The sequence below is a fragment of the Homalodisca vitripennis genome, chromosome 8 (assembly GCF_021130785.1).
Source record: "Homalodisca vitripennis isolate AUS2020 chromosome 8, UT_GWSS_2.1, whole genome shotgun sequence".
Classification (NCBI taxonomy): domain Eukaryota; kingdom Metazoa; phylum Arthropoda; class Insecta; order Hemiptera; family Cicadellidae; genus Homalodisca; species Homalodisca vitripennis.
Window position 1 is genome coordinate 15140083 of NC_060214.1, and position 24199 is coordinate 15164281.

Consider the following 24199-nt stretch of genomic DNA (forward strand, 5'->3'; position numbering starts at 1 on the left):
TGGGACACTTAAACAGGACTGCCATAATATTTTGGAATTTTCAAAGAACTTATCAACTAAATTAAAAATGTCTTGTCCTTTTGTTGTATCAGGGAGATCTTTACAAAACAGGAATGGTTCAACTATAGATTTTTCATCAATAAACTGTACAAAAGTCACCACCAGTGATTATATAAGTATATGTATCTTCTCAGTGTAATTATACTAAATCAATAATTAAAGAGTCCATTTCGGTTACGTTATATCTCTAAATTGTATGTGTATATAGATTAGTGCACAAACAAAAAAGTCAAAAAAGTTATGTTAAAATAGAGTATAATAATACACATTTCACTGACTGCTCTAACGAGGCCTGTAACTTGTGGGATTAAACAAATTTAATTTGTAAGTTTGTCTGTCTGTCTGTATATCTGTCCGCACGAAAAACGAACTAACCTACAAACTTTAAAACTGTACCATAAAGCTAAATTAAATTAATTAAAGTTAAATTATGGTACATGTCACTCCATGGGATTTGGCTAAATGTTTAGACTACATTGGGCAACCGTGATAAAAACGAGACAGTATCAACATAAATAAATTTCAAAAATAAAACTCATTAACATATTAACGCATGTAGCCTAACTATCCCAACACATATGTAAATTAATAGTGAATTAGTGTGTAGAATTTTTATGATTTTAACACCGATATGAAACCCAATTTAATGAACAAAAATTTGAATGTATTATCTGGAAGATATGCCAAGAAAGACTTCATATGAAGGTTTAAAATTTTGCATGAAACTTCATTTATACAAGACTGAGTTTTATTATAGGTAATTTTAGTTTCAAACTCTATTTTGTACGATTGTTTGTCTGATTGTGCACAGTGCATCTTAAGAATGAACTGAGACATAGAGTAGCAATTTTTTATGCAACCTCCGCGAATCCTGTTACTTGATCAAAATAATGTCAATAGATGAATTGCATCGAATAATAAGTTTTCACGGTAAGTATATAAAAACGGATTCACAGGTTAAACTATTTAAGTACTAACACGCTAATAAAATGAAAAGTAAATTTAATTTTCTTTGGTTGTAGTATTGCAAAACATATAATTTATGAAGGTGTAAAAAATATATATAGTTTCCTGGAGGTATCCTTCATGAAAGAGAAGTTGAAATGAATCATTATTATTATAGAATGTATCATATCACTAGAAGTTACTCACGGATTGCCTTGCAATTTCGTATGCTTTTTATTTGTGCACGAGTACTTCTTGTTCGAGTGAATTATATTTCCGACGCCGATGTAGTATGCCTTGTTGCCACGATAAAGAAAATCTGTCAAAAGTGTAATATCGTAACATTAAATATGGCCATTATAAATTAATGTTGTCTTAGCATTCTTTTCTTCCACAATTTTGTCTTCTATCCCGATCAAGAAAATATGTATACAGGGCAGGGAAAAGCTTCTCTCAAGACAACTAAGATGGGTTTTACAACCAACTTTATTTAAGCTTATAGTAAGTTAGATAGTGACTCTGTCCTTTATATTAGCGTCACAGTACTGACCAAGCACAGAATAAATTAATATTTGCTAAAATTTAGAGTTTATTTTCACAAAAACTGTTATTATCTTATCTGGATATTTTCTTACTCAGTGCTAAACAGCGGTTGCAGAAAATGTAGAGATAAGTGATGCTACTATGAAGCTCTCAGTACGTTTTCAAGCCTATAAATGTAACCAAATTGAAAATAGTGGTTAAACTATATAGTTAAACCTATGATTGTATCTACCGTCAGCAAACTATGTTTACACAAAACATACATTACACACATTACATTACATTTAACAGGTCTTTGAATACATTTCCTTGCTGCAATACAACTTCAGAGACCAAGATGAGGATTTTCATAATTTGGAATACGAATAGGCCTATATGTTAATATACAAACAAACTCACTTTCGCATTTATAATATAAGTTACGATGTAGGTCTCAAAAACTTATTTCGGTCAAAAAATTTCCACATTCGGAACTTGCAATCTTCTTTTAGTCTAAGATATTTCCAGTGCCATTGTGCATTTTACAATGTACCTTTTGTCTATGTTATCTGCATTTCACTACTGACCATGCACTGTATACCTAATATTTTATAAAATTAAAAGGGTTAAACTTCTTTCAAACCTTTTTGAGGAAAATCAGTTGAAACATCAAATAATGCTTTAATATATGTTAATATATTACTAACATATATTAGATATTATATATATATATATATATATATATATATATATTATATATATATTTTCTTTTTCTTCTTCGTCAGAACAACAAGGCAAACTCAACTATGGTACTGGAAATATCTTAGACCTGAAATATATGACAAGGACTAGAAATATACGCTTTTTGACCGAAGTAAGTTTCCGAGACCTGTATGATCTGAGATTTGTCTTTTTCTTGATCGGGATGACAAGGCAGATTCAGCTGTGACGTTATGTACATAATTAATTTTAACCAGAAATGCTCCCACATGTGCCAAACATGATTTAATAATTGAGTTAAACTCTGATACTATTTACCATGAACTTAAATAATATCTACCTGATGTATGCCTACAAATTAAAATTTTTATAGGACTTCCATCATATTAGCCTACATCATAATTGCTTTTACTAAGTAATATAAGGACTTTGGTTCTAAGATTGCGTGCGAAGCCGCGGGTAACAGCTAGTATTCTATAAATACCCGGCCCATACTAGAACTACAATGAGATTAACTAACTATTAACTACAGGCCACATGTAAACAAACGATTAACTATATGCCTATAAAGTTGATGTGCTAATGAAAATATGATGCATATATTACCAAGGAATTGACTGTGTAGACTCAACACAAATTCCTAAAACTAAATTTTACGTACAATAATTGTAGTGGAAATATAATGATAATGAGGATTATACTTATTGATGAAGGAAAATGTGACTACACTTGATGTTATTAAATGTGTAAATGTGTAAAGAACGTTTGGAAGTACCCAAGCCAAATTTGACATTTTTTACAAAAAGTTATTGTTTTATGGGTCCTAGAATTTTTAATATTATTCCGAAAAGCATTGCAAATTGTACAAATGCTAAGTTGTTTGCAAAAAATTGAAGTTTTGGCTTTTAAAAAAAGATAATATTGATCACCTTATTAATATACAAGTTTAATTTGTGTTAAATCTATATCGTAAAGAAACAAACATTATTCTAAGCGGCTAGGTTTGTTGAAGTTATATTGCCACAATGCATTTATTTAGTGGGAATTTATGTAGTTAAATAAAATATAAAAATCTTTGTAGCGCAAAATGTTTAATCTTGGAGAAGGAACCTCTACACAGGCTTTGCCTTAGAGGCCCTATGTTTTTGAAAGTAAATATATATTGGATATATACTAGAATATGTGTGTTGCATTTAAACTTATATATAGTATTTTTATTCTTTTAATTATGATAATTTGTGATATTGTATAGTTTAATTGCAGTCAAATTTAAGACTATATTATGTGAATTAATATTATTACCATCTTTTTTGATAATTTTGCACCAGATTATTTTAGTTGTGATAGATTGTAATTACTTTCGAAAAATAAATATATTCTATTCTGAATTCTATTCTATTCTAAATATGTTCATACAATATTCAAGCTCCATGTGAGTTTTAAAATTATTTCTTAAAATGTCGTTCACTTTTCCAACATAATTATGACGTAGAATAAATACCATTCAAATTGTACTCATTGATGGACTAATTGAGTCATTTATATGTATCACATAACATTCTTCTCTACAATGGAGCGAGAGAACAATGAACCTTCCTGTTGCGGAGCCCGCCGCAGTCTGACCTGTACGAAGTGATGGGATAACCGAATGGATTTTATAACCGACTAACCAGTCAGTTATTTTTGTCGTTAATCGGTTATTTTAGTCGAATGAATAACCGATTACCTTTTAAATTCTATCCACAGTTTAGGGATGGGGTGGTGGGGGAATGAAACCATTCCTGTTGAGACAGGTACGCGGCGCGGCGCGGCCAATTTACTCACGGCCGTACTTAGCTTTGGCGAGCCCTGGTAAAGATATTCGGTCGGGTCCCGTCGTGTCCCCCACCAGACACAGTCCCTTCATATAGACGTGTGACTGGCTCCGGAAGAAATTGTACGAAAAACCCGGTCTGAGTTCGGACCTGAATATACAATCAAAAAATTCCAAGCAAACCCGCACTGGCAGAACCGTAATTGAAAACGAAATTCTGTAATTGTATTATTACTTTTTTCTGTGCATACGTTATAGTCATAACATTTTAAAAAGTTATATTATCATATATCATTTATAACACTACAAAATAATTACCGTTCAAATTGCAAAATTATAATTTATTTTAATTACGAATCACCAAAGTTAACCGAAAGTTAATCGCTAAAGAACGATATTTCAGTAATAAAAATAACTTATTATAATAAACGAGCAATTCAAGTATAGACTGTCTGCACAACCAGTTAACTTGCAGAAAATTATTCGGTAGAAAAACTAATCTAAAGACTAATTTAAAATAACCGATCAGAATCAACGACTAATTCAAGTACAGACTAAGTCTGCACAATCAGTTAACTTATAGAAAAATTAGTCGGTAGAAAAACTAATCTAAAGACTAATTTAAAATAACCGATCAGAATCAACGATTAATTCAAATATAGACTAAGTCTTCACAACCAGTTAACTTATAGAAAAATTAGTCGGTAGAAAAACTAATCTAAAGACTAATTTAAAATAACCGATCAGAATCAACGACTAATTCAAGTACAGACTAAGTCTGCACAATCAGTTAACTTATAGAAAAATTAGTCGGTAGAAAAACTAGTCTAAAGACTGATTTAAAATAACCGATCAGAATCAACGATTAATTCAAATATAGACTAAGTCTTCACAACCAGTTAACTTATAGAAAAATCAGTCGGTAGAAAAACTTATCTAAAGACTAATTTAAAATAACCGATCAGAATCAACGATTAATTCAAATATAGACTAAGTCTTCACAACCAGTTAACTTATAGAAAAATTAGTCTATAGACTAATTTAACTGGATGCAGCAAAAATAACCGACTAATCGGTTAAAATAAAATAACCGAACTAACCAGTTATTTTCATTCGATTATTCCCACCACTAGAGGGGCCCCTCCATCACCACTCATTCTCTCCGCCGGTTGCGATCACCTCATTATGCCGCTGCATGAGGAGCTCGTGAACCGGAACACTGTGATTGGGAGACCCCCTGTGATTCCCCCTGGCCTGGGCGGACTCGCCACTAAGCTCCTCCCATTTCACCGACTGCGCGCATACCTCTCCGCTTGGGGGCGAGTCCAATATTCGACGTTCGCGGAAAGAATCAGATTCGGACTTGGCGGAAAAATCCCAATTCGGAGTTGGCGGACTGTTACGTATTTATTCGGAGTTAACGGACTGCTCCTGCTATAATTCGGCGCTGACGGAATGCTTCAGTTTCGGCCCTATCGGACGATTGAGTTTTATCGGCCTTACTGGATTGCAACTGCTTTCGTCCCTATAGGATTCGGTGTTAACGGAATATTACATATTCGGATCTCACGGACAATATCTTATTTCGGAGCTGGCGGACTCTACGAATAAGTATTCGAGGTTATAGGAATGTTTACGTTAGAATTCGGAGCTGACGGAAAGTCCATTTTTCGACCTTGGCGGATTATTTTCGGAGCTGACGGAAAGTTTCGTTTTCGGTCTTGGCGGAAAATTTCACTATTCGGCCCCTGGCGGATTCGGTCCTCACGGACCCACCCAATGGGAGCACATTCACCCGGCAAGTGAGAGATCCGGGTTCGAGTCCCGGTGGAGCAAGTACTTTTTGCGATTCAATGTTTATTGAAATAAATTGTATATATATATATATAAAAATATTTTTGTATTATACTTATTAAATATTATTTTGAGACCATGCTATTTAGTCTGTAGCTGAATTAGACTTTGTCAATGCATGTAAAATGTTTTACGGCAAATAAACGAATTTATTATTATAAAAAGCTTAGTACCACTAATAAGTAGATGACGATCAAAGAAACTTGTGTGATGTTTAGGAATTTTTGTTTTGGACTGCCTGGGATTATAATGAATTGGGGTGTGTGTTACGTGAAACAAATCAAAGTGTGCTCAAGTGTGCTCAAGCTGTCCTGTGTAAAGGAAGTTGTAGCAAATGGCACCATTTTAAATGTATTGATATGAGCACTGAAGATTTCCAAAAAATAAATAAACTTCAATTGGAGTATCTCTGCGAAAAATGTTTGTTGTCCACAGACAACATAGAAAAAAAAGATGAAAATAAAAATAAAAAGGGTTGCATTTTTGATAATAAGAATAAAAAAGAAGACATAGTTTCTAAAAGTAATTTTTTGGAAGATAAAGAAACTATGGATATTAATGAGGAGCTTAGAAGCATAAAAATCATCACTAATGAAATCAATAAGGAACTGGAAAATGAAGTTAATAATTTACTTATCATTATTAAAACACAAAATGAGGACCTAAATCAAGTAAATAGGCAAGTAAATGAACTCCGGAGCCATAACACTCAATTAGAGGCTCTAGTTCTAAAAAAAGAAGAAGAAATAGTACTTATAACAAAAAAAATAGCACTACTTGAAAATCAACTAAGAATTACCAATAGTGGCCATAACAGCAGATGTAAGGAGTCTTCTGTGGGCAACCATAGATTTGAAATACAAAATTATACACCTACATCTACTCCTAATCATATTGATGCTGCTATGAGTGAACTGCCAAAAACAGGAAACGTTAATAAGGAATTATTATTCTCTACAGTAGTAAGAAGATTAAATAAAATAAACATAACACCTAAATCAACATACACTGAACCAGAAATTTCTTTTATATCTCCCAACCGCTTTGAGTCACTTAATATTATAGAGAGTGAAAGCAATAAATTGACAGGTGTTGAAATAGATGAAGAGCAAGCTACTACTATAGATACCACAGTAACAATAAAAAAACCGAAGAAAAAATTGTTAATATGTGCTGACAGCCATGGGAAAAATTTATCATGGCATGTAAATAAGAAGCAGAACCTTTATGAAGCAATTGGTTTTGTTAGACCTGGTGGACGATCTGAACAGGTTCTAAATATGGAAACCATTAATAAAGAAAACTTAGGAAACGAAGACCTATGTGTAATTATCGGTGGAACTAATGATGTTGCAAGAAATGAAGGTGATAAATTCATAACTGGAATTGAAAACGTACTGAATGAAAAGAAGAGCCATAATTTTGTTATTGTAGATGTCCCTCACAGATATGATCTATCTGACTGGGCATGTGTGAACAGTGAGGTAAAAAAAGTTAATAGTAACCTTAAACAATTGAGTAAAAAATATAGTAATATTATTCTTGTAGAATCTAGTAAGGCAATGCGACAACATCACACAAGACATGGTATGCATCTCAACACTCATGGGAAAATGTGGCTTTCAGAACAAATATGTGAAGCGGTAATAAAATATAATCAGAAAAGAATTGGGGACTCTTCATTCAAACCTCAACAACTTATAAGTGATGTGGATGTAATGAATCAGAAAGACTTGGGAAACGCGTTCACTTCAGAAAATGGAAGACCAGCTTGAACAGTCACAAAACCTTATCTACAGAAGAAGTTGGCCTCAACATCAATAGATATCATAAAATAAAAAATATGTCATGTTATATAAGTAGTAAAAATGTAATAAACAGTACACCACTTAATTTAGTTCACTTAAATATTCAGTCATTAAGAAAAAAAGTTGGAATGTTAGAAGTAATGTTGAATGAATTTAATTGTAATGTTGTCAGTTTTAAATGAGCACTGGCTTAACTCATATGAAAAATTACTTTATGTACCTGAAGGTTTTGTTGTGGCTGACATGTATTGTAGAGAAGAACCTCATAGAGGTGGGGGCTGTTCCATATTTATTAAGGAAAGCATCGATTTTGAAATACTAAATGTTAATTGTTTTTGTGTTTTAAGTATTTTTGAAGTAGTTGCTATTGTTTTAAAAAGTTACCACATAGTTTTAGTTAGTGTATATCGTACCCCTCAGTCTGATAATAACTTATTCTTGACAAAATTAGACAATTTTTTAAGTTTTCTTACCAGAAGGTTTATGCCTGAATATGACTTAGTTATCACAGGTGACTTCAATGTAAATATTTCAGATAACTCACAAGAGTCTCAAAATTTTCTTAACCTTCTGACATCTTATAATTTATTTTGTTTAAACAAAAATCCTACTAGAGGATTGGCTTGTATTGACAACATCATAACTAATAATGTACATAATGTAAGTGAATGCAAAGTTTTCAAACCACATATATCAGATCATGATGGCCTTTATTGTCAGATACTTAGGGAGAATATAGAAAGCAAACAGAAAGATGCATCACCTTGTAGTTTTAGAGTGCTATCTGTAAAGGCTATCAATTCTCTTAAATACATATTAAGTGAGACTGACTGGAGCTATTTGCTCTGTGAGCGGAATGTAGAATTGCTATTTACAAATGTGTTAGGTTATCTTAGAAATACCTTTGAGCAATGTTGTCCTATAAAAACTAATAAATTCAAACATAATAAAACAAAGCAAACAAATAAGTGGTACAACAATGAGTTGAAAAAAATTAAAGAAAGAGTAATTGTATGCTATAACTTATATGTCCAATGTAATAATGATGAGTTGGACAAAAAAAAACAATTAAAAGAACTGTATCAGAAGGAAAAAAAACATTACAGATATAAAATTAATGAGGCTAAAATGTTACACAATAATGAATTTATTGCAAATTCTAAAAACAAGTGCAAAGCAGCATGGAAGGTAGTTAGAGAAGAATCTGGTGGAAACAGTAGAAATCTTGAGTGTCCAATTAAGTCTAATGATTTTAATGACTACTTCATTAATGCACCAACAGAAATGAACATTAACAAACCTATTGATGTCATGGGAGCAACATTACTTGTAAATCAATACTTACATAATAATAATTTAATAATGCAAAATAAAACATTTTTCTGGCAAGCAATAACTGAACAACAGGTAAAAAAGATTGTCAGTAATTTTAGCACATCTAATAGTGAAGACATATATGGGTTATCAAATAGAATAATCAAAGAAATCATTGATTTTATAATTAAGCCATTGGTTTTCTTGTTCAATAGAGCCTTAACTGAAGGTGTGTTCCCAGATGTGTTAAAATTTACAAAGGTAATACCAATCTATAAGAAAGGAAAAAAGTCTGATCCATCAAGTTACAGACCAATATCATTAATCCCCGTAATAAGTAAAGTTTTTGAGGCATGTATTAAAGATCAATTATATAATTTTTTTGTTAATAATAATTTGCTTTGTGTTGAACAGTTTGGTTTTATACCAGGTTTGAATACAATTAAGGCCGTTGAATGTGTTATTAATTATGTTTTGAACGGTTTTGAAGATAAAATATTGACATGTGCTACTCTGATTGACCTGACCAAAGCTTTTGATTGTGTTTCTCATGAAATATTATTGGAAAAATTGCAATGTTATGGTTTGGGGGGTGTGGAACTTGGCTTAATGACATCCTACTTGTGTAACAGGAAACAAATGGTATATCTAATTTTCAATTAATTAAATCTGGTGTTCCCCAGGGATCTGTATTGGGACCATTCCTATTTTTAATAGCAATAAATGATTTCCCAGGTAATATACCATGCAAATCGGTATTATATGCAGATGATACTACTTTAGTTTGGAGTGGAAAAGACATGAGAAAATTGCAAATAGATCAGAATGTATCAATGAATATTGCAGAGAGCTGGTTTAAAACAAATCATTTAAATATAAATAAAAAAAAGACAGAATCAATTATTTTTTCACTAACTAAATTAACTGAAGCAGAGTCTATTAAACTACTTGGCCTATACTTAGACAGCAGTTTGAAATGGGATGTACATATAAAATACCTTTGCAAAAAGCTATCTAAAATCATTTATTTACTAAGAAAACTTAAACTGTGTGTTAGTAGTGATATGTTGATCAATGCGTATTATGCCTTTTTTCACTCTCAGATTGTATATGGCGTTACTTTATGGGGAAATAGTACTTATATGGAACAAGTTTTTAGATGGCAAAAATATGCTATACGGACCATAAAAGGACTGGACAATCGTGAATCTTGTTTTCCCATTTTCAAAGAATTAAAAATAATGACACTCCCATGTTTATATATATATTTCTGTCTAATAAACGTAAAAGAAAATTTGCATAAATATAAAATTAGATCTGATATACATAACTATAGTCAATAGTCAATAGTCAATAGTCAAAAGTTCTTTATTTACATCAGCATAAAGAAGTGTAATGGCGTCAAAATTTACAATGAATTAAAATCCAGGTCTCTTGCTTTACAATGTACTGTTTACAGAGTCAAAAAATTCTGTCATGGTGTAAAAGGGTCTTTCCATGAGCCAGTCTTGAAGGCTTTTCTTCATCTCATTCCCTCCAAGATTTTTCAGGTTGAGAGGTAGGGTGTTGAAGATTTTTCTTCCCATGTAGGATGGTTTCCTGCTGTACCGTGTAGTACGGTGTCCAGGAAGGAGGTAGTCAGTTGCTCTCCGGGTGTTGTGGGAGTGAGTATCCTTAGCTCTTGGTAACTCCATTTCAACTGTCTGGACAACTACAGAGTAGATGTACAGTGCTATGACAGTCATGAGTTTTAAAGTCTTAAAAGCTTCTCTGCAGCTTTCAAGTGGTCCCAGATCTGCCAGTGTCCTTATTGCCTTTTTTTGGAGGAGTAAGATCTTGCTAAGATTATGGGCAGATGTTCCTCCCCATACTGATATACCATACCTTATATGGGATTCAAAAACAGCATGGTAAGTTGTCTTTGCCGCTTGCAGTCCTCCTATCCACTTAATTCTTCTTACTGCGTAGATTCCAGATCCAAGCTTTTTGGTCAAACTGTTAATATGATCAGTCCAGGTAAGATCACCATCAATCACTATGCCTAATAGTTTTGATTGTTTTTCTATTGTGATGTTTTGGACGTTAGGCACTTGATCTTGTCTTCTGCTAAAATTAATTTGGGTGGTCTTTGTTGGGTTAATTGCCAGGTCATTTTTCAGGCAGTACTGCAGAGTTTTGTTTGTTGATGTGACAATGTCTGCATGCAGGCCCAGTGTGGAGTCATTTTTTATAAGAAGGGTTGTATCATCTGCATACATGATAGTTTTTACATTGTCAGTGTTGATATAATGTGAAAAATCATTAGTAAAAAGTACAAACAAAAATGGACCCAATACTGAGCCCTGTGGGACTCCTCTATTCACTGGAGCTGTTTTGGATCTGTAAGTACAGCTTTGTCCATTTGCAGTTTTCTTTACTTCAACAATATGCTTGCGTCCCTCAAGATAGCTAGCCACCCAGTCATTTGCTCTGCCTTGAATTCCTAGTGCGGACAGTTTCTTAAGAATCAGATCATGCCCCAAGCAGTCAAAAGCCTTACTGTAGTCTAAGAGGACTGCTGATACATAATTATTGTCTTCAAGTTGGTCGATGACGTATTCAGTAAGGCTTGTGATGGCACTGATTGTAGATTTTCCTCTGAGGAAGCCGTGCTGACTTTTTGTTATTAGGTCATAGTGTTCAAGGTGGACCAGCATTCTTGAAAGTGCAATCTTCTCTATGATCTTTGAAAAGGTGGAGATCAGTGAAATTGGGCGATAGTTTTCTGCTTTGGTTGTGGAGCCTTTTTTGTGTTTAGGGTAAATTTTGGAGAGTTTCAAACCAGATGGAAATTGGCCAAGATTAAATGATTTATTTATTATGCTTACAAGTGGGGCTGCTAAATGTGTTGCACAGTGTTTTACTACTTTCGATGGAATTTCATCAACACCACAAGAGAGTTTGAATTTCAGTGACTGAATAACTCTTAGTACTTCACTGGATTCAGTAGGAGTTAGATTTAGTGGTTCACCTTGATATAAGGTGAAGGCATTTCCAGTTAGGGGGAGTATGTTATTGTTTTGAATCTCGTTACAGGATTTTTCAAGTGTTGTGTCTGCAATCTGTGAGAAGTAGAGGTTTAGATGTTCGGCTATAAGATATGGATTGTTTTCTATCTTGCCATCTATTTCTAAACTCGATAAAGAACTGCATGATAGTTTGTTTTGTTTTTCTGAATTGATAATCTCCCAAAGAGCTTTGGACTTGTTGTTTGATTGAGCTATATGTTCAGCGGCACTGTTGCGTTTAAGGGTTCGAAGTTTAATGTCATACGCTTTCTTTTTTGAAATCATTGTTATCCTGTCGCTTTCATTCCCCGTCATTTCATACTTATAGTGTGCTCTAAGGAAGTCATCTTTCATCATCATAACTTCTTCATCATAGTAGATCTTAAGCTTAGATTTACGTTTTGTTCTAGTTCTTTTCTTTGGGCAAGCATGATCCAGTGTTCTAGCCATTATGGTTTGAAATGATTTGAAGGCTTCTTCTGCATCAAGGGCATTGTGAACGGAATCCCAGTTTCCGTTATGTTGTAACTATAACACAAGAAATAACTATGCCCTAGATTTACTATCTGCTAGACTTACAAAAACAAATAACAGCATATTTTGCATGAAAAATCGATTATTTAACAAATTGCCTCAATCCGCTCACACTGTCTCTGTTAATAAATTCAAATATTGCTTGAGAAAGTGGTTAAAGGAACAAGTTTTCTACAAGGTTGATGACTATCTAGCTACTGATTATGGTAAATTTAAGGACATATTTTACTAATTTTTAATCAAAGCTAAATTCAGATTAGATAGTTAAATGTATGTATTTTAATGAATTTTGATGTAATGTATATAGTCTATTCACTGTTCATTGTTTTAAATTTTATTAGTTTATGTTTTCGTGTTTTTAACTGTTGTCTAATTATTTATTCATAAATGTATGTCTTTTAGTCTATTAATAATTTACGTTTTTATTGTTGAAGCTATTACAGTGTAGTTTATATAGTGTTATAACTATTTATAATGTTTTATATTTGTTTTAATTTTCACTTAAATATAGTGGTTATATAGTATGTCTTTTAATCTATTGATAATCTATGTTTTTAATGTTAAAACTATTACAGTGTACTGTATATAGTGTTGTAGCTATTTATTATGTTATTCTACATTTATTTTTCTATATTTATTTAAACCTTCATTTAAATATAGTAGTTACCAACAACTCAACAAGCAATAAAAAGTAAAATTATATTGTATTGATATTGACGAAATCTATTGCATCACTGTATGATTAATGATGAATAAAATCTTGAATCTTGAATCTTGAACAAATCAAAGTGTTTTTACACAAAGATTAAACAACTCAAAATCTAAAGGGGCGGAAAGGTAAGATCCTTGAATATTGGCGTGGTTTCCTGAATGCTGCTCTCAATGCCCTATTTGAAGTTTGAATATTGACCTGGTGCGTTCACAGTCAAATCTCTAAATGGCCACAGCATAAGACAGGTATAAAACATATCAACCCATAGTATGCGGGCAAAGTTACTCGAGTATCTGCAAAATTGGATAAAGTATGAATTTAAAATGTCCCTAAACTCAATTTCTTGCGGACAAAATCAATGTGATCCTGGAATTTTAGTTGGTTATCAATGAAAGGAGTGTGTTTTAAAGAAAACAGTACCAAAATATACAACTGTCTACTAGCAGAAATATGTTAAATAGTATTATTTAAAGACATTGTTAATCTGTATGTTTGAATCTTCCTTTCTTTTCCTGTCTCTTTAGTGTTTAACATTTTGTAATCTTCTGCTTTATTAAATATATGTTTGCCTTCTTTTTTGTCCTATGTTAAGATAAATCTTTATGAAGAGAAAATTCTCTATACAGAGGATATCCCAAAGCCGTGCCATCGATATGCTACAATGAGGGTGACAGTGAATGAATAAAAACTGAATCCAAGGAGGTTGCTGAGGCCAAAAGACACTTCTAGATGAATTTTAGGTTTTTTACTTCGTCAGGTAATTTACTTTCTTTACAACTGGTAACACTGAGTGGGTTTTCTACCATCTACTGTGTAAGACCAGATCCGGTTATGATGTTTGTATTTTTTTCATTTCATATTTGAAACTCTGGATGATGGGCGTTATTTTACTCAAATTATAACCAACATTGTTATCAAGACACCTAATATGGTTTGGAGATTTTCAACAGCACATTTAATAGATAAGTAAATTGAGTGATAAAAGTCCAATTACATAAACTCTAAGTTAGTGTGATTCAATTTATGTTGCAATATTCCTAGTTTAGCACTTGCTGTCACTCTTAGTCACAGGAGCAAACTAAAGAAAGATAAACTGACCTAAGATTTGTTGTTTTTAAATGAGAGCAGTTATGATTGCATATATGATATAATGTCAATCCAACAAAAGTTTTACTGAAGGTTTGAAAATCCTCGCCATGCAAAAAATGTAGCCTATGGTACGTCTTGAAATGTTGTCTACATTTATTGTACGTAATCGTATGAAAATTGGTGTCCAACTGATTGATGATATATTTCGTAATTGTCTTCTTGAAAAATATGATGGTTTTAAATTAATTTTTATAAATTTACATAAAAATAAACTTATTTAAGGGAAGCAAAGCATATATTTTTGCTTTGTTATTTTTGTTTTTGCCTAATTTTAATAAATACAATTTAATATAAAACCTTTTACTGAATACGTATTGGACAACAGACCCCTGATAACTTTAACAATGTAGCTCAAATTCTTCATTCTCCCAGCTTGTTTTAAGAAAAAATAATAAAACTTTCACTCCTTAGCCCATTGTGCTTTCTGCCCCCAGCTGTACTCTATAAAGTAAACTACTACAAAACAGGATATTGTCGCTAACACTAAAACCCATTTTTTCAACACAACAAATTATATAAATAGAACAAAAGATAATTATTCCAAACAAAACAAAAATCACTGTTTATCAATTATAAGTACTTACTGAGACTGAACTACAAGTGCTTGAAGACAATAATTAGTAGTTTAAACTTTAAAAGATATATCCTTCAGAATTTAGTTCCTTGGCAAGGCATACAATGTATTATCTGTCTTATATGCTGCATTTAAAGGACTTTTGACTATGTACATTACAATGTACTTTTCCAGACATTGATTTTCTGTAGCACACAGTGAAAGGGAAATACATTTATTATAGGTACAGTGTTTTATGCTTCATTCTAATAATATTATTAATATTATATTATGATGTAAAAGTAACAAAATTATGTTTAGTTTCCTGTAGAAATGAGGGCTGCAGAACTTTATATTAACTATTAATAGATTTATTGCTTAAATAAAAATTGTGAATTAATTAAAATTAAAAATTAAATTGAAGGATGATGACAATGAATACTTGTTAATGACTCATCTGGTACTTAACGTTATTCAAACTCCTTCATTAATGATAAGGTATTCCTCAAGGGTCAGTTTTGGGTCATGTTCTTTTCTTGATAATACATAAATTGATACTGGAGAGATCACATTAATTTTTTTTAATGAACTATGTATGTTTTGATTTAATCTGAGAATAATCTCTTTTGTAATAAATTGAAACAATTAAAGCTATTTAATATGCACACGCTTGTAGGTACTATAAACATTATATAGTATAGTACTATTTTTAATATTTGCAGCTTAGGTATGCAGTAATATGCAGTGCCTAAAATTTCAAAATTCTAAAAACGATATTGAAAGTTGTTTTTTCAGCTAAACTAAAAACAATTCTGTAAACCCCACCTAAAAAATTTAGAAATATTTACTCTCTCTTCAATTTATATTTTAAACAACTTTAGACTACATGCTGACAGGTTTCAAAAAAGTCACATAGGTACTTTTTGGTGTGATCTGTTATAAAACTCTGCACTATCCTGTTCATCGATTGGCCTATATGAGTAGGTAGTGTGCTACTCTTCTTTGATAATATACAGGGTGTTTCAGCCCACCTGGCCTCAACGTTCAGTAGTTGAACTGACAATAGACAATATACTTTATTCATTATCATTGAGACAAGAATGGTGTCATTAATCAAAATACAATTTTTTTTAAGTTGAGATAAATCACAGTGGTTCGAGAGATGTGGTCAGGTAGTTAGTCCTCCAGTTCAGGAATTCCTCTATTGTATAAAAAGGCCACTCAAGAAGCCAGTCGATCAGTTTTCGTCGGAGTTATTGCTGTTCCGTGGTATTCTTGAACTCTTGTGGCAGGATGTTAAGAAATTTTGCACCAGCATAGGTGGGTTGTTTTTCATAGAGAGTCAAACGATGGGTGGGAAGTATGTAGTCGTGTGCAGATCTTGTGTTGAGGGTGTGAATGTCATTTCCTCTTGTCAGACGTTGTTGATTTGCATATGCAACTACTTCTAAGATGTACAGGGCTACTGAGGTTAGTATTCTTAGCTGTTTAACGCACCTCTACACGATTCTAGAGGTCCTGTTCCCGTTAGTATACGGATTGCTTTTTTCTGAAGCACTAGTACCCTTTGAGTGTTAAATTTGTCTGGGAGTTGCCCCAGACTGTTATTGCGTACCTCAGATGACTCTCGAAAAGAGCATAGTATGCACATTTAACTATTTTAATAGAGCAATAGAATAAACTCCTTCATTAATAAATCTCGTACAGCGAACATCGCAAAATTGGTTTTATTACGTTTAAATTATAGGGTGTCAAAAAGAGTGTCACAGATTCAAATAGCAAGACAGGTTGTGTGGTACATTATTTTTAAGATCTTTGAATGCTGGAACAACAATTTGGAACAAAAATTTTGAAAATATCCTAAATCTTGTTCAAATGGCAGGGATTAATTTGGCTTCTGGTAGATCTTAGCTTTGGGAGGTACCAGCCTCTAAAACTCCTGGACTCCCAGAGTTCCTGGCCATGAGAGTCTCTCACATCTCTTTTCGTTTCCAAAGAGTTCTAACATTCTTTGTTAAATGTTTGTTCCATAAAGTATAATAATTTTTAGTCTATGCATTGAAGAGATTAGAAAAATACAAATGTATTCATGGGAAAACATTTTTGTCCCTGCAGCTGAGTTTCTTTTGTCCATGAAAATAATGATGTCTGATTAAAACATGTTTCATAAAACATTTCCTACCAATTTATGTCCAATTCCACAGATCCGCCATTGTGTGAATGGAAACTGTCCTGCCTATGGGCCTTGATTATGAATCATTCTGAGGATTCATGGTTAAAGCTATGGGCTACGCCTCCATGACCCCAAAAGAGCTACCTTTATTTTGTTATAGTCAGTCCCATCTAAACAATAAAAATTACAACTTGGATTTTAGTCTATGCTAAGTGGGACAAACTAGTTCTGTAAAAATGTTTACAATCCTTGCCTCCACTTTCTTGGCTAAAAAATAAATGAATAAATCATTCTGTTACTACTTATTTAATAGAAAGAAGTCCATACCAATTTTGGTTAAATTTTATTGTCAGCCAGAATGTCCAGGATTGCTGTGAAGAGATAATCTTGTCTTTGACTATGAATATTCCTACCGGTTTGAACTAACATCCATCCAACAATGAACTTGCTATTTATTTGAAAAATGTTCATGCATTCATTTTTCTACACATAAGATAAGAATTGCGTTTACAATCATGGCCATATGTAACTAAAAAAATTTTTACTCAAATACATTCCAATAGGGAGATTTTAAATCCATCCAAGATAATCTCATGACTTTAATTCTTATAACAAATTTTAAAACAACTGTAAAGACCTTTTCTTCAGAAAAGTACTCGAACTCAAATAAATTTATTTTTAAGACATTTCCAAAAGTTGTACATGCAAAATGTATGAAAATTGACAGTGCATAGAGCAATATCTGAGCGTGCTTTCCAGATCCAATCTAGATAAGTACAAACTAGTAATAATCACAATAATAGTAAAATAATAAATCCCGCGTATGCATAAAAAATTTAAAAAATACATAAATTGAATTTAAAATAAAAGATTGAATTTTATTTCTATTTTTTAAAGAATATGTATTAGTATTACCATACATTTTAATAAAACAGCGTAAAAAAATAAATGATGAAAATGGCCAACCAAACATAAATGATCACAGAGACAATGCCGCATGGATGATAGTAATGAATGAGTTGATAACTTTATCGGTAATGTTCGTAATGGCAATGAATTCTGTGTATTCATTGGTAGTGGTAAGTTGGGTAGAGGAGGAACTCAGCACCAATATAAGCACTCTTTGAAACATTTATTAGCTTTATTTCAACGTATTGGATCCTATTTTGAAGGTAAGAACTAAACAATGGAAGTTCCTTTCCTTTAATTTTAAGATTATTTACAATGTGACTGTCAAATGCTCGGGTAAAGTCCAAAAATACCCCAAATCACATGTTCTCCCTTAACCACTGACTTGATTATTTAATCAATAACTCAATACCTGCGGTAATCGTAAAAGTTGTCCAGATCGGAAACCGTGCTGTTAAAGAAATTATTGGATTCTAGATAATAATTGGTTAAAAAAAAACTTTTTCATACATTTTTGGTAATACTGGCAGGAGAGACACTGGCCTAAAACATGCAGGATCATTTGGATCTCCTTTAAAAAAATAAGAATTACTTTAGCTACTTTGAACTTAACTGTGGAAATTGCTGATATCAGAGAAAAATTAATCAAATGCGTTAAGGGTTTCACTATTAGTGAGCAAGACTGCTTTAGAACAATAATTGAAATTTCATCAAATCCTGATGAGTATTTGTTTTTAAATGATGAAATTATTCCTTTTAGGTCAACCTCATTTACTGGTTTAAATTTTAAAGTAGTTGACATTTGGTTTGAGTGCTTACATTCAATATTGTTTACGTGGTTGGTTGAAGAAATGCTAGGAAGTATTAAGCTATCAACTGCTTCAAAATTATTAAAAACATTAGCAACCAAGGTTGGGTCTGCCAATGCTTTGCCATCTAGTGCAAGTGACACATTTGATATTGAAAGCTTCTGTTTATCGACTTCATAATTAATTAAATTCCAGTGGTTTAACTTTCTTAGGCCCTTTAAAACTGGAAAACTTCACACCAGTTTAACTAAGACAATTGTCTTAAAATAAAAAAAATAAGCTGTGAATTTTGTAGTTAAATTTCTTAAAACAAGATTCTTTAGATTTGTTATTCCGAAAATTTCCAGCAACTGTATATCATGATCAGACAAACCATGCACAAAGCAGTGAATTCTAAAGAGTTATAGCACACAGGTCAATATAAAGTAGTATTTGTACACAAGAAAATTTATTATCGTACATAACAATTTTGGTTGTCTGTGAGCGAATCGTTTTGGGGAGGTAACATATGAATGGGTTCTCCTCAAATTCTATTCTTCGGGATGAACTCTACCACCAAAAATTTCAAAAACTTCTTGTCGAAGATGAATGGTGGAGGTGATTAAACGTTGTTGGACAGCAGCATCTTCAATCATCTTCACTAGAGGATAGTTCCAACAGACAAACGGTTTTTCTGATTAAGTGCTGTGCATCATGACAGGAGAGGCGGCAGAAGGGGCGACAGAGATGGTGGCCTGTCTGTTCTGGATGGTCAGTTGAACAGTGATTTCCGCCATACTACTCGCAACAACTCCTGTCAATGAACTCCTACAGAGGAGACCTGGTGTCTGCGGACGAGAGTGTCAGATACTTGCTCAGGTCCAGACTGGTGCACTGGATCCTGCACAACTCCCCCAACTTCTGTCTAAGTCTCAGCTCCAGATATCACAGCTGATGTAGACCAGGTTTTGCGACACCACTACAGTTCCGGGATCGTCGATCTCTCTCAGGGCTCTCTGGAACACCAGGGAGGTGAGTCAGAATCAGAATCATTTATTGGCCACATAAATATTTCATACAAAAATACATAGGCAAGTCACAAATTTTATCATACCTTAAATTCACAGTTATATCTTAAAAGTCTAAGATTATCCACTGTCCATTCATGAACTCCTGGATGAGTAAAAAGCATTTTTTAACAAAAATTCCTCAACTCTTATCTTAAAACTAGCATTGTTAAGCAGTCTTATCTCTAGAGGAATTTTATTAAGGCATTTACTAGACATAATCAATGGGCTCTTATCACTCTTATGGAGCCTAGTTTGAGGCTTGTCGACATAATGCTTAAATCTAGTCTCATATGCATGGATCTCACCTCTTTGTTGTACCCTGTCTCCATTTTTCCGTACATAAATCAGACATTGGAGAATATACAATGAGAACTAGGTTAGTAATCCAAGATCTTTAAATAAATTTCTACAGTGTTCAAACCTACCAACTCCAGCTATAGTACGAATTGCTTTTTTTGAACAAGAAATGCATCATGTGCATGGACAGAGCTACCCCATGCTATCAACCCATACATCAATGACACTGGAACAGGCCACAGTAAGCTTGGCGGAGGCCATCCTGATCCAACTCACCACACAGACGCTTCAGAGCATAAATACTGCTGCTCAGTTTCTTTTTGAGGCCAATTATATGCGGTGACCAGTTAAGTGTGGGATCCAAAGTGAATCCCAGAAATTTTGGAAGACTATCAGCCGGGCCAGATTTTTCTTTAATTCCAAAAAGAACTGTGGACGTCTTTTCTTCATTTAAAACCAATTCATTAGCAGTCAACTAATTTTGAACAAAATTTTGATTGAATATTGCTAATGCCAATGCTCGACTGCCAATCTTCTGTGTGTTGATGATGGTGGTATCATCAGCATACAGGATGACCTCCGTTGGAACACATGCGCTAAGGTCATTTATCATTACTAAAAAGAGTAAAGGCCCAAGGACAGACCCCTGGGGGCACTCCACAATTTACATGTAAAAGGCAAGAATACTTACTACTTAAGGAGATATATTGAACTCTATTTATTGAAAGTGTAAATTTGATTTAGCCCTGATTTGGATAACATATATAACAAGGCCTCTCTGCGAGGATTTTTTGTTCTTTTTCGTGGAAAAATAACTCCTCTGTTTGGTAATATTGGTATTGCCTGGTTGCCTTCTGTTACACTCTTCTTCCTAAAACATAAATTCGATAAATTTGACAGAATTTTCCGTGGCATAGTTTTGAGATACTATTACTTGTTTTAAATTTAATTCAATTTAAATTTTACTACTAAACAATTAAATTCAGATGAGTACAGAGCGAGAACGCGCGGACTGCCCATTCCACTATTCTAAAGCCGTGTCCACACTATGCCGCGGTTGGCTTTTGGCAATGCCGCGTTGGCAAAGCCAATGCAATGTAGACGTGGCCGTTGGCATATGCCGCTGAGCCAATGGTTTGCCAACGAAAATCGCTCTAGTGTCGGTCTCCATCAAAGGAAGCCGGTGAGAGCCGGTAGTGGGGACGAGCCAACCGTTGGCTTCACGCGGCATGCACGTGGTTCAGTTGTGGCTGAGACAGTGCCGAGTACAGTCATGGAGTGGACGAACGATAAAGTGTGTCAACTTATTGAGCTCTACCGTGATAAACCTGTTCTGTGGGACTGTCGCTTGAAAGGGTACAAAGACAGAAACAAGAAACAAGATGCTCTTCAAGAAATAGCAGATGTTTTTTGGTGTTGACAAAGCAGTAGTGGAAAAGAAAATTAAAAACCTAGTGTGCCATTTTTTACGTGAAATAAAAAAGGAGAGAGACTCAAGTAAGTCTGGTGCGGGAAATTCTGATGTGTACAAGAGTAAATGGTTTTGCTATAACAACATGCTATTTCTCCAGGATCGAAATACACCTAACGAAACGACGGACACAATCACGCAGGTAAATATATATTGACACAGTAAGTATTAGTAATTATATTTTACGTTCATATCAAACACATATTACATAGTTAGGGCTAATTATTTGTCTTGTTGAAAGGATAATTTTCCAGCCGGGGAAGCGAAGAAGTCTGCAAATTCTTTTCTAGTGGCTTGTGCCTCATCAGTGCTTCTTCTTGAAGTTCGAGGAATGTTGACCAAAGCTTGATTTGAAGGGGATTGTCTCCAATGTCCTGGATTGATCTCACCTGTAGTTGAGAGTCGAATGTTCCCACGGGGTTGTACACTGATTTGGAATTACTTTTCCTCAAGTAGTTGTGCAGATAAAGTACTGCCAACACCACCAGCGTAGCCCATTCTGGTTTTAATAGCATAGGTCTTTGTAGTATGCGGTACACAGAGGATATTATGCCGAATGCATTCTCAGAAACTCTACGTGCTCTACTTAACCGATAGTTGAACACTCTTTCTTTAGAGTCCTTTTTTTGAATACCTGGATATGGTTTCATGATGTGCTTCGATAAAGGAAAAGCATCATCGGCCACAAAAACATACGGTGTTTTATCTGTTCTTCCAGGAAGAGGAGTAGGAGGAGGAAGATGCATTGTGTTGTTCCTCAGACAATCTCTGAATGTTGTGTGACTAAACACACCTCCGTCTGATATTCTTCCTTGACAACCAACACTTGCGTAGATAAAGTTGTAGTGCGCATCTACCACCGCAAATAGAACTATACTGAAAAACCCCTTGTAGTTGAAATATTCTGTGCCACTATGGATAGGTGCTTGCAACTCAATATGCTTCCCATCAAAGGCCCCCACACAGTTTGGGAAATTCCACTTATCATTGAACTCTTTTGAAATAACTTTCCACTCTGCTTCTGTTTTTGGCATCTGAAACAAAATGACAACAATATAGCAATATTCATTATCCAATCATTAATCTTTTCCTTTTTTTTAGGACGAGCATACAAATAAAGATGGAGATACTGCAAACCAATCGCAAACTGTCAACCAGGACCAAGTTGCTGGACCAAGTGGAGAAACGCCTCGAAAACGTGTAAGTTTGCCAAAGGAACAGTCTGATCGGCCAGGCGGAGGCCCACAAAAGAAAAAAAAGACTACAGCTACAGAAGAAGCTCTGTCAATTATGAGAAGTACCCAAGGTCGGCATAAAGGTATGGATCAGTTCAAATCTTTTGGAGAGCAAGTAGGACTGCGTATTAAAGACCTCCCATCATCAAATGCTCAGAAAATTGCAAAACACCTTATTAGTAATATTCTGTTTGAAGCAGAAATGGGCAAGTACGACTATGGCAACCCAATCGGCGGAAGTTACTCACAGCCATTCTACCCAACACCGAACTACGTACAACAACCGATTTCTGTCCCGATGCCACCAGCTTGTCCCAATCCAAACCCATGTAGTGAGCAGCTGTCTTTTCACGGAATCACACAGGCAAACTCTCCAGATTCAGTCATAAGCTCCTCGCTATCAACCCATACGGACAATGACTCTATCGACAATATATTGATGCACCTGTAATAATAATTTTACAAATTTAAATAAAAGAGAATTTTACACCTCATCTCTTCAAAATTCAAATTTGAGTTAAGACTTTTGTTCATTTTTGTTATTGTAATTAACTTAATACTCATTTTAACTAAGTAAATAAGGGTTTCATTTGTAATGGAGAGTGTTTTGTTCGGAACTTGAGACGCATGTCTACCAAATAAAGGTTTTTTCTAATATACAATTTTTTCTTACCTTGATGTAATCCTGTAATACACTGACAATTGCTTCACAAACAGTCGGGATGATGGTTGATATTATTTGCTTTGAAATCTTGAATGTGTAACTTAACGAGTGGTAAGAGTCTCCCGTTGCCAAAAACCGCAGAGTAACTGCAAGGCGTTCATGTGGAGGAATAGCACTTCTGAAGGACGTGTCTCGTTTCTGGATGATACGAGCTATCTTATTTAGAAGATCTTCAAAGTCACTACTTTTCATTCGAAAAAAGTTTTTGAAACCACATCCATATCTGTACTCGAGATTTAATTCGTCTTCATCATCCAATACCAAATCCTTCATCAACTCACTAGTTCCGTATTTTCTTCTACTTTGAAGGCTTGGACGCACCCAAAACCGTCGTTTACGCAATTTTTCGTGATTGATAATTACAAACGCGCCTAAAGCAACTAGTACATCCTCCTCGTCAGACATTTTGCGACTGAATGCCAACTCACGTGTAGACGACAAGCCAAAATCTAGGTTTGCCGCGTTGGCTTTGCCAACGCGGCATTGCCAAAAGCCAGCCGC

At 33.9% G+C, this 24199-nt stretch overlaps 1 protein-coding gene across 1 annotated transcript; it reads left to right on the forward strand.

The window, feature by feature from the left end:
* Positions 1-21686: 21686 nt before the first annotated feature.
* On the forward strand, positions 21687-23636 carry LOC124367344. Its single transcript, XM_046824088.1, has 2 exons — positions 21687-21881; positions 22841-23636. Exons 1-2 carry the CDS (start codon positions 21825-21827, stop codon positions 23423-23425), a joined length of 642 nt encoding a protein of 213 aa, XP_046680044.1. The 5' UTR covers positions 21687-21824; the 3' UTR covers positions 23426-23636.
* The last annotated feature ends 563 nt before the right edge of the window (positions 23637-24199 follow it).